The 10,591-nt window shown below is 51.9% G+C and overlaps 2 protein-coding genes across 2 annotated transcripts; both read left to right on the top strand.

Annotated features, from left to right (window-relative positions):
* Positions 1-2,370: 2,370 nt before the first annotated feature.
* On the top strand, positions 2,371-3,762 carry LOC120640405 (PI-PLC X domain-containing protein At5g67130-like). Its single transcript, XM_039916233.1, has 2 exons — positions 2,371-3,136; positions 3,260-3,762. Exons 1-2 carry the CDS (start codon positions 2,371-2,373, stop codon positions 3,760-3,762), a joined length of 1,269 nt encoding a protein of 422 aa, XP_039772167.1.
* Positions 3,763-6,759: 2,997 nt separating this feature from the next.
* LOC120643171 (cationic peroxidase SPC4-like) lies at positions 6,760-8,186 on the top strand. The gene is made up of 2 exons (XM_039919687.1): positions 6,760-7,084; positions 7,210-8,186. The coding sequence occupies exons 1-2, from the start codon at positions 6,842-6,844 to the stop codon at positions 7,963-7,965; spliced, it is 999 nt and encodes a 332-aa protein (XP_039775621.1). The 5' UTR covers positions 6,760-6,841; the 3' UTR covers positions 7,966-8,186.
* Positions 8,187-10,591: the final 2,405 nt, after the last annotated feature.

The raw sequence follows: 10,591 nt of genomic DNA, 5'->3' as shown, positions 1-10,591 counted from the left end.
TCTGGCTGCAGCTTGGGCCTCTCTCCAGCACCAGCACCCTAGGAAAGCAGGCTGCTCTGCTGCTCCCCTGCCCGAGGCCACAAGGGAGTGCGCTTCTTGCTCACTGCTCCGAACAAAGTGCAGGAATCACATGTATGCCCCTGCACAGGTTCGTGGTAGGTGCTTGATATAATGGTGACTTTATCCTGTATTCCTGTTTGTCTGTTTTCTTCTTTGGAAAGAATGTCTGACACCAAATTCCAAACAAACATTTGCAAACAAGCGCTCTCTCTAGGGTGATTTGGCGATTGCTAAGAGAAAATTTGTGTGTGTCTGGTGCGTGGTGGTGGGGGCGGGGGCAGCTGCCCCTCACTATGAGGAGCGTAGGTAGAAACAGGAACAAGTGGGGAAGGAAAATCAATTTGTTGTGGGGTCCCACAACTTTAGAGTTTAGACGCAGCGGCAGCTATAGATGTCCACGTAACCCACAGTCAGTTAGCCTGCTCGAAGCACGGCCAATTTGGCCCGGCCCAAGCACGGCCCGGCCCGCTCCCCGTGCCCGGGCTTGGGCCGTCACCCCAGCCCGTGGGCTGGCACGGCCCCGCACGGAGTTAGCAGGTCGGCCCAGTAGCGGCCCGCTGACTCCAAAAGCATAGCCCAGCCGACCAGCCCACATCACAGCACGGCCCAGCGCCCCGCCGCCCACCCCCCTCGCGCAGCGCCCTCCTCCCTCCCCCGAGGCCCCGACCCCCACCCTAACTCCTCGTCTCCGCGAGACCGCGCCCTCCCCGTCACATCCTCGTCGGCGCACCGCGCCCCCGCCACCTCCTCGTCTCCGCCTCGCCGGCCGCTGCCTCCTCGGCTCCACGGCGTCGGCAACCGCCTCCTCGTCTCCGCCTCGCCAGTCGCCGCCTCCTCGACGCCGCCCCCGAGCCTCCTCCCACAACCCCCTAGATCTCCTCTCGCCTCTCCGCCACCCCTCCGCCGAGCGCCGAGCCTCCTCCCGCGGCCGACAAGCAACTCCGTCGAGCGCCGCACTTCCTCTCCTCTCGCCTCCCCGCCGCCGTCGCACTCCGCCGCGCCTCCTCCCTCGAGGCCGGGACCCGCGCGGCCGCGCCTCGCCGTCGCCGGTTCCCCCTTCGTGAGCCGCGGGTGGCTCGAGCCCGACAAGCAGGCCGGGCTCCGCGGGCTGGCCCGGCACGAAACAGGCCCGTGCCTGGGCTGTCAGCGGAGCCCGTGGGCTGACCCGGCACGGCCCGCTGAAGAATAGTGTCGGGCCAGGCACGGCCCGGAGGTGAACGGGCCCGGGCTTGGGCCGGGCCGCTCGGATCGATATCTATAGCGGCAGCCAGCAGGTCCGCCCGGCCCAAAGGATGCTAACGGTAAGTTGGGTTTTTTTCTTTTCAAGAACATGCTGCTAGCGGTTCCCAAATTGCAGCCCCCGAAAAGGAAATTTGTAGTGATCAAATGAATAGAAGCTTCCCTGCTCTCTTCTTTGGGTTGGTTTATGTGGGGTGTCCTCCTCATGCTAATCCTAGTGCAGAGTCTCGTATTGCGGTTTCCAAGAGTGCCACGTCATCTCAGAAGAATGAAACTGGCGAATAAAATTGGGACTACAATGCACAGTTTCTTAGACCATCCATAACATTGACCGCTAATATGATGTTGTAATCTAGTGCTCCATGTAATTGTGTAGCCACACATACTAATTTATAGCTCAAGCACTAGAATAATACTCCCAACTCTTGGTCGCACCTCCTTTCTTCTCAAGGCTGGGGCATCTTTGCTGCTCCGTCAGCAACCAGCGACGGCAGCAGAAAAGAAACGAAGGTGAAAGAAACAGGAACGCCGCGAGCTCCGACGCGCGCGAGGAAAAAGGAGGCACGCAGAGGAGAAGCTGCGGGAGGGGAGGCTGCGTACGTGGGAGAAGCCGCAGGAGGTAGAAGCGTGCGTCCGGGGAAAAACGCGTGAGGGAGAAGGACGCGCGAGCGAGGGAGAGGAAGAAACAAAGGATCCCCATCCCCAGTGCGGTTTCTTAGGACTAGGTAACGGTGCCCGACTCGTTTCGTCGGGATGAAACGAGAACTTTCTTTTTCTTCTTCAATTCCTTGCCATGTCACCGTATATGCTGATGTGTCACTATGTGCATGAAACTTCCTGGCCTCACATCAAAACCATGGAAGGCATCTGCACTTGCATGCGCTAGCTATCTATTCTCGGCGCCGCGCGTGGTTGGCGCGTGGCCTTCAATTATTCAATTCTCCCCGTCCCGTCCCGCCGGAGAAGCTGAAGCTCTAGGCACAACGTACGCCCACCAGGCAGGCAGGCCCCTGCTGCTTGCATGGTTGCTTTGGTCGTCGTCGGATCGATCAACCGGGGCGGTCATCGACGATGACCCGGCAGCACCTGCTGGGCGCGGCCGCGGCGGGCATCATCATTACGACCATGGCCGCCATGATGAGGCTGGCTTCCGGTGCGGCGCTGGTGGGCGGCTCGTGCTCGGCGCCGGCGGGCGGGTGCGGCGCTGGCCTGCGCTGCACCAGCTGCGTGGCTCCGCCGGGGACGGGCCCCGCCGCCTGCGCCCGGACGACGCCCATGGACCCCAAGGCCGCGCACGGCGGCGCGCTGCCCTTCAACCGCTACTCGTGGCTGACGACCCACAACTCGTTCGCCATGGTGGGCACCAGGTCGCCGCTGGGGTCCGCCATCATCTCGCCGCCCAACCAGGAGGACTCGGTCCCCAGCCAGCTCCGCAACGGCGTGCGGGGACTCATGCTCGACGCCTACGACTTCAACAACGCCGTCTGGCTCTGCCACTCCTTCGGCGGCAGGTGCTTCGCCTTCACCGCCTACGCGCCCGCCCTGGGTTTGCTGAGGGAGGTGGAGGCGTTCCTGGCGACCAACCCCTCGGAGGTGGTCACCATCTTCCTCGAGGACTACACGGCGCCGGGGTCCCTCAGCAACGTCTTCAACGCCGCCGGGCTCGCCAAGTACTGGTTCCCGGTGGAGAAGATGCCCAGCAAGCCGGGAGCCGAGTGGCCGCTGCTCAAGGACATGATCGCCGACAACCACCGCCTGGTCGTCTTCACGTCCAGGCAAGGAAAGCAAGGGACCGAAGGGCTGGCGTACCTGTGGGACTACGTCGTCGAGAACCAATGTCATCGTCTTCATTATCTTCTTCTTGCTTGTTTTGTTTCCTTCACTTCATTCAAACATCGATCAAAATTTGTTTAATTTTGTTTTGTTTCGAATTACTAATTAATAATGGACTTGGCTGCAGACGGCAGCCAGGGCCTGGTTGATGGCAGGTGCCCCAGCCGGGCCGAGTCGAAGCCCATGGACTCGACGGCCCAGTCGCTGGTGCTGATGAACTTCTTCACCACCAACCCCAGCCAGAGCTGGGCCTGCGCCAACAACTCGGCGCCGCTGCTCAGCAGGCTCAGCACCTGCTACCACGCCGCCGGCAACCGCTGGCCCAACTTCATCGCCGTCGACTTCTACATGAGGAGCACCGGCGGCGGAGCTCCCCTGGCCACCGACGTCGCCAACGGCCGCCTCCAGTGTGGCTGCGACACCATAGCGTACTGCAAGTCAGGGACCTGCGCTATGCCATCATCATCATCTTCTGCTACTGCTCCTTCTGCTTATTGGGCAGCGGCACCGGCACCGGCACCGTCTCCAGGTCCTGGCCCTGGCCCTGCAGCAGCTCCAACTTCAACAAGAACCACCATCTCCTCATCATCGTCTCCACCTGGGGCTGCGGTTGCATCGTCCGCCAAATAATTAGCCCCCCCCCCCCCCCCCCCCCCACACACACACACACAACTGATAATTTGTAAGCTACTAGTTGATAGCATCTACTCTTATATCCGTTTGTTTCTTTTACTATCTATACTATATAGATCTTGAAACACTTTTTTTTACCAAAGATTAATATAACAGTACCTCTCTCATCGTCCCCGCATGACAGGCATTAGCCGAGACGGACCAATGACGGACCGGTTGAAATCGCGTGATCCAAAATGAATAATCTGCCAAAAGCAAAAATTATTCACTCGCATGCATGCATGCATACCACTGCTTCCTATTGAACACAGTAGTCAGGATTATATTGCACAGCGAAAATATAAGTACCAATAATTAATCAACAATCACACACATGTATTCGCTTGCACCACGCAAATCCAAATCAATGAAACCCAGAGGTTCCTCTGACCACAAGCTTCGTTCTTCATCACCAACTTTAGTTTTGCTAAATATTATTAAGTACTTCATTTCATATATGCACTGAAAGTGGAAAACAGTAATCATCAATATGTTATCTTGTAGTAGTAGTAGTATATCCCTCTAACTTAGGCCTTGTTTAGATGCAGGCCATAAAGTTTTTGAAAGGAATTTTTTTCACATTTGAAGTATTAAACATAAATTAATCACAAGACTAATTATAGAACTCATCTGTAAACTACAAGACGAATTTATTAAAACTAATTAATCTGTCATTAGCATATATTTACTGTTGCAATTTAGTAGCTAATCATGGCCTAATTAGGCTCATTATATTTATCTCGTAATTTACAAACAAACTATGCAATTAATTTTTTATTTCGTCTAGATCTAGTGCTCTATGCATGTGCTAGTTTTGAAATTTGGAATTATTTTGCATCTAAATAAGGCCTTAGTAACACTTAGTATATGAATGCGCAATGGTCTGCGCCGCCACAACTAGAGAAAAAACATGGAAAATATAGTAATATTCAAAATAAAAAATGCATCGACTCGGTCAGTCAGTCAGTCAGTTCAAATGCATACATGGCATGGGTACACACACGTGGCATTATTACGCTGCTGAATATAATAGGATATAATTTGTGAGTCAGGCTGTCTCCTTTTCAGTCGTAGTATGTGCCCAACTTGCTTCAACAAGGGAAGGTAACGGGGCAGCACATGTGTGTGCAAGTTTGCCATCGTTGCTAGAACCTGAGCTAGTGTGGCTAGCATAGCAGACAGCTTCCCATTGCGTCTCTTGGAGGTGATTGGGATCGATTGTAATCCTGCTGTGATTGTGGGCATGCATTGTACACTTTGCACTATTCCTGCATGCTCAGTAAGTCCGCCGACTTGGACTACACTCCGGTAACCCGTGCAGGGTGCAGCCCACATCGCACTCCCACCTCCCCGCAGTGGTCGTCGCTGTCGCTCCGCAGCGCCGCCGCCATAGGGAATCCTAAACCTGTATCAGCAAGCTGAGGAAAATCACGTAGAAGTTTAGCAGACTTGATCGTATTCACGGGCATGCATGCGAGCTCCTGTGGGCTCTTGCATGAACCCGCATCAGCAAGCAAATCCCACCCAAACGCCTCGATTATAAGCCGATTGTCTGGGCCGCCGCTTCCCTACGAATCACAGAAACAACATAAAAGACGATTCTCCCCACCACGACCCAAGACTCGTGCATGGCAGAAGCGAGAGGATTTTCCTCCCCCTGCCCTCGATACCCCCCTCTCGTCCCCGAGTCCCCCGACCCCCTCCTCCCCCGAGATCTCGCCGCCGCCCCTCCTGCGTCGCCCTCGGGGAGACGCTGCCTCTCCCGCGCATGGACCCGAGCCGCCGGAGCTCTGCAGGCGCCGCGAGCTCCCCCGCACCGTGCTCGCCCCTACCCTTTCCCGCCGCCCCTATCCAGACCCGCTACAGACGCTGCCCCTGCCCCTTCTTGCCGCCGACGCCGACGCCCCTGCCACATCTCAACCCGCCGCCGCCGCCGACACCCCTACCCTCTGATGCCACCGGATGACATTGTTTTTTCTATCTTTTTTCCTCAAGTTCTTGTGCTGCCGTTATTAACGTTTGTGACATGTCATTAATATTCATGACATTAATATATATTTGATATTATTGTATCCGGAATAATGTACTTGAAATTTAGAAATTAGTGCTGGTCTATCTTTTGATAATTTTTTGACATTAACTTATATCTGATTTAATTGTAATATAATTATGTTGTCAAGATACTTAAAAAATATAAGAATTATTGAATTCTGCTCATATGCACTAAAAAATAAGATATCATCAGCTTCAGGAGTATTTTAGACATTTTACCATTCAACTCAGAGAATCGACTGAAAATAATCAGGATTGCCAAACACCCAACTTATCCAGATAGGTGATTCTCCAGACAGCTAGATCATCTCAGAATCTTACTTATCAGAAAAGCGGAATCAAACAGGGCCTACCCCACTTGAAACCTGACATACACGTACATATTTTACGTTATATCAAATACACCCTACATCATTATTAGATACCATATTTTACATTATATCAAATACACCCTACATCATTATTAGATACACATGCGGGAGTAGCTATAAGCACGTTAGAATGGAGCGATAACTTTTTTTTTCTAATGAGTAGTACTCCATTGTTCCGCCTAGTGCAAATAACAAGGAGCGGCGCATGCATAACTACTTAGAGCCCGCAATGGTAATAGTTGGTATTAGTTACGTAGTCTGCTGATGTAGAGGTGAGAGATAAAAAAGACTATTTTATACTATTAGACTCACATGCTTCTCTCACATGTTTTTGGACTACGTGAAATAGATAAGCTATTTCCTCATTGCTAATGATTACTCTCTCTTTTCTATATTTCTATTGTCACATCAGATATAGTAGCTAAATAGCTGACCATTACAACGCCTCTACTCTTTGTTGTATGCGGCGGGGTCCAATATAATTCAGCACGCGCATGCAACTGGTGGCCCTGCTGCGTGCTTGTTAATATAAGGAGACCGAGGAGGGGTGAGGAGACAGGAGAGGAAGCCACTCACTACCAAGCTGCACCTAGCTGAAGATAGTAGATCAGAAGATGGCAACGAGGGATGCCCTGCTGACCACCATGGTCCTGCTGCTCGCCGCCGTGTCCGTGGCAGCAGCAGCAATGGCGCCCATGGATATTGGCGATGATCTGTTGGTGGATCTCCAGCTGCAGCAAGACCCGTGCCCGCAGGTGGAGGACATGGTGCGCTCTGCCGTGCAGGCGGCGCTCCGCCGGAACATCCAGCTGACGGCCGGCCTCCTGCGCATCTTCTTCCACGACTGCTTCCCGCAGGTTAGCTAATTAGTTAGTTGGTTATTACCTGCCTGCATGAATAATGGAGCTGCATGCAACGACTTCTGAAAATGAATGCAATGCAACCTAATAATACTCCTAAAACTAACACTAAATAATAAAAGGGTTGCGACGCTTCGGTGCTTCTTGCCGGCGAGCGTGACGTTCCGCCCAACGGCGGGTCTCTGCAGCCGGAGGCGCTGCGGCTGATCGAGGACATCCGCAGGGAGGTGCACGCCAAGTGCGGCGGCCCCAAGGTGTCGTGCGCCGACATCCTCGCGCTCGCCACCAGGGACGCCGTCGTCGCCGCCGGACTGCCCTTCTTCCCCATCACCCGCGGCCGCATGGACAGCCGCACGCCCGCTCCCGACGTGCTCCGCAACCTCCCGTCGCCCTCCGCCTCGGTGGACGAGCTCCTGGACATGTTCCGGCGGCGCAGGGGCCTCGGCGACCCCGCCGACCTGGTGGCCCTCTCCGGCGGGCACACCGTCGGCAAGGCGAGCTGCGGCGTGATCAGAGGGAACGACGACTTCTCCAGGGGCCTGGCGGCCAACTGCTCGGCCAGCCGGAGCCGGAAGCAGAGCCTGGACGTGATCACGCCGGACGCCCTGGACAACAGGTACTTCGTGGCGCTGCGGAGCGGCAAGGGGGTGCTGCAGTCGGACCAGGGGCTGGCCGACCACCCCAGCACCCGGGACATCGTAAGGGATTACGCCAACGACCAGCAGCTCTTCTTCAGGCAGTTCCGCGCCTCCATGATGAAGCTCAGCCAGCTCAAGCCGCCGCCGGCGGGCAGCTTTGAGATCCGACACGACTGCTCCAGGCCCAACAACAACGCCCGTATCGACGCCGATGCCGCCCTGCTTAGAGCCTCGGCATGAATAATATAATTAATTATAATTTCGTCCTAGCTTTAGCTTCTAAGTAGCTTGCAACAATATAATAATCTGTGCTAGCCGGAGCCGGAAGCTAGACGTCTTGCTGCTTCTTACTAGCTAGTTTGCTTCACCGTACTAGCTTACAGCTTGTAATAACATAATGTCCATGCGTTGCCACGGATCAATGATGTCAATCGATATCGCCAGTGCTTGGCTTGCTTTCAGTTCTTTCGGCTCTCGCTCTGTACTTCGTTACTCTCTCTGTTCTAAAACGTAAGTCATTCTAGAGTTTTTAGAATAGATTATGGTTGTGTAGAAAAGACTCTTCTATCTCTAATTATTAAGCATTGGAAATGTACTAATTAAATTATTAGTATGTCTTTTTTCATACACTTCCCTCGTATATACCTCCACTTATATGGTTGCTTGTATGTCTTTTTATTAGAAAAGATCTAAAAACAATACACAATTAAGATGACTTGGGTTCATATTTATTTTAAAATGACTTATATTTAAGAATAAATTTTGAATCCCAAAATAATTTACATTTGAGAACGGAGGGAGTATGTACTGCTACTTATTTTAAGTAATACTACTAGTATACTTTTATTTGATGCATGATGCGTGCGTGATCTGCAGGAGTGCAGGCTCTACTGACAAGATGGTTTTGGGGAAATTATATTAATCCCTCGGTACGGTTCTGAATATTTATTGCTACTAGCTGTCAGGAGCTCACCCTTACCTTTCTCGATAATAATAATCAACATAACATGCAGGTAGCTGGTGGGATCCATCGACCTTGCTTTGCTTTTGTAATTAGTATGTACTAATATATAGTGATAGTTTAGCATGATTTATCGAGATGAGTGCTGGATGCCATGGCACGAGCCGCTGTTGGTAAGCTAGCGTGCAGGCACACTGCTCACGAAACTTTTTGAATCATCGTTCCCTTGAGCAAGCAGGGCCGCATGTGCCAATGCAAACAGATGATCAATGACATCTGCATGCATGCTCCCCAAGCAGTACTTGCCTCGGGGTCTTTGAGAGGCCTCCAGCTCCAGCTCCGGCTCCTTCGTCAGCTCCCGCTGGAGTCATGCCAAACACTTCGAAGGTGGAGCGGCTCTATCCGAAAGGTTGTGAGAGCCGTCAAAACAACTTTACCTCTGAGAAAGCGGAGGAGGCGAAGTCATAAAAATTAGCTCCACCTGCTTCAGCTCCAGCTCCACTCTTTCTGCATGTCCATCCCTACTTGATTTCAGTCAGCTGAATTATTGTAAGCACTCCTAGTAACAATATGTTTAACAAAAAAAGATCCTATCTCGATCAATAGATTAGCAACTAATTAAGCATGCATGGAGATTGATGCATCCTCCATCTGCATGCCGCATATATATCTTAATCAAATAATCGATTAGTCACGTTGCGACTCTGATCAATTAATATATTTTTTCGCGATAGTAACTGAGCATGTTTTTTATCAATTAATATTCTCCGATCCAAGCCATATATACAGTACATGCAGGCTGCATGCCGCATGCCGCATGCGACGACTTACTCTCTGTGTGATGATCGACCGTGCATCTGCGTGCGTGCGTGCCTCCTTCCTGGCACGAGAAAGGCACACTCGATGATCCAAGCACTTGACACGTACCATCAGCAGCAGGCTGCATGCACTTATTCCCTCTCCCCCACGTGTCCAATCAAATGAGAGAGAAGTTGGGTTGCATGCAAAACTGATTTTGTTTTTCCACCATAACTTTTCACTCAAATATTTAGTTGCTAAACAAGTTTTATCACTATAGATTACTGACACGGACACATACACATATATAGGGGGATTCTAATTTACGGGCCCCCATACGGAGGCTCCCGTACGGTCGACTTCCGACCAATTTTTTTTCTCTTTTTATTATAATTATTTTTTGTCGTTTTGTAACAAAAATTTAAAAAAAATATTTTGAAAGAGAAAAGGAAAAAAATTGAAATAGAAAGTTTTCAGAATAGATGGAAACAATTTGAAGAAAATTTTTTGCATCCAAATCTAAACTGAGATAACTTTCGAAAAAAAATTCAAAAATAATATTTTGAAGAGAGAAGAAAAAAATTGATGTGAAAAAATTTGAAACAAAAAAGTTTGAGAATAATTGAAAATTTTTGAAGAAAAACTTTTGCATCCAAATCTCAACTAAAAGAGGTTTGGGAAAAAAAATTGTAAAAGAAATTGCATCCAAAAAACAAAAGAAAAAAAACAAAAAATGCTCTCGGCGGAGCTCCCCGCCGCCGCCGCCAGAGTCGACCGCCCCGGGGCGAGCTCCTCGCCGCCGCGCCTTCCCTTAGCCGGCTCGCCGCACCGCGGCCTTCCTGCCCGCCGCCGCCACACCTCCCCTCCCCGCGGCCTCCCCGCTGCCGGCCCATCACGCCGCCTCCGCCCAGTGGCCGGTCAGCTGCGGTGGGAGCAGGAGGAGGGGGGATGGAGAGAGAGGGGGGGAGGGGGAAGGGGAAGCACGGGGAAAGAGGGGGAGGGAAAACTGCCGAGGGAAGAAAAAAAAAGGGAAGAGGCGTTGGTGGGGGCCACCATGTGCGAGTTGCAGGCAGTTCGACCGTGGGTTTCGTTGGTCACGGCAGGGTT

Source organism: Panicum virgatum, chromosome 7K, assembly GCF_016808335.1.
Source record: "Panicum virgatum strain AP13 chromosome 7K, P.virgatum_v5, whole genome shotgun sequence".
NCBI lineage: Eukaryota > Viridiplantae > Streptophyta > Magnoliopsida > Poales > Poaceae > Panicum > Panicum virgatum.
This window is presented reverse-complemented; position numbering and strand designations above follow the sequence as displayed.

Excerpts from the sequence above, each read along its gene's own strand:
- LOC120640405 (XM_039916233.1), top strand. The coding sequence starts at position 2,371 with ATGACCCGGCAGCACCTGCTGGGCGCGGCCGCGGCGGGCATCATCATT. Across the intron at positions 3,137-3,259 it reads CTACGTCGTCGAGAACCAAT|ACGGCAGCCAGGGCCTGGTT; the intron begins GTCATCGTCTTC and ends ACTTGGCTGCAG.
- LOC120643171 (XM_039919687.1), top strand. The coding sequence starts at position 6,842 with ATGGCAACGAGGGATGCCCTGCTGACCACCATGGTCCTGCTGCTCGCC. Across the intron at positions 7,085-7,209 it reads TCCACGACTGCTTCCCGCAG|GGTTGCGACGCTTCGGTGCT; the intron begins GTTAGCTAATTA and ends AAATAATAAAAG.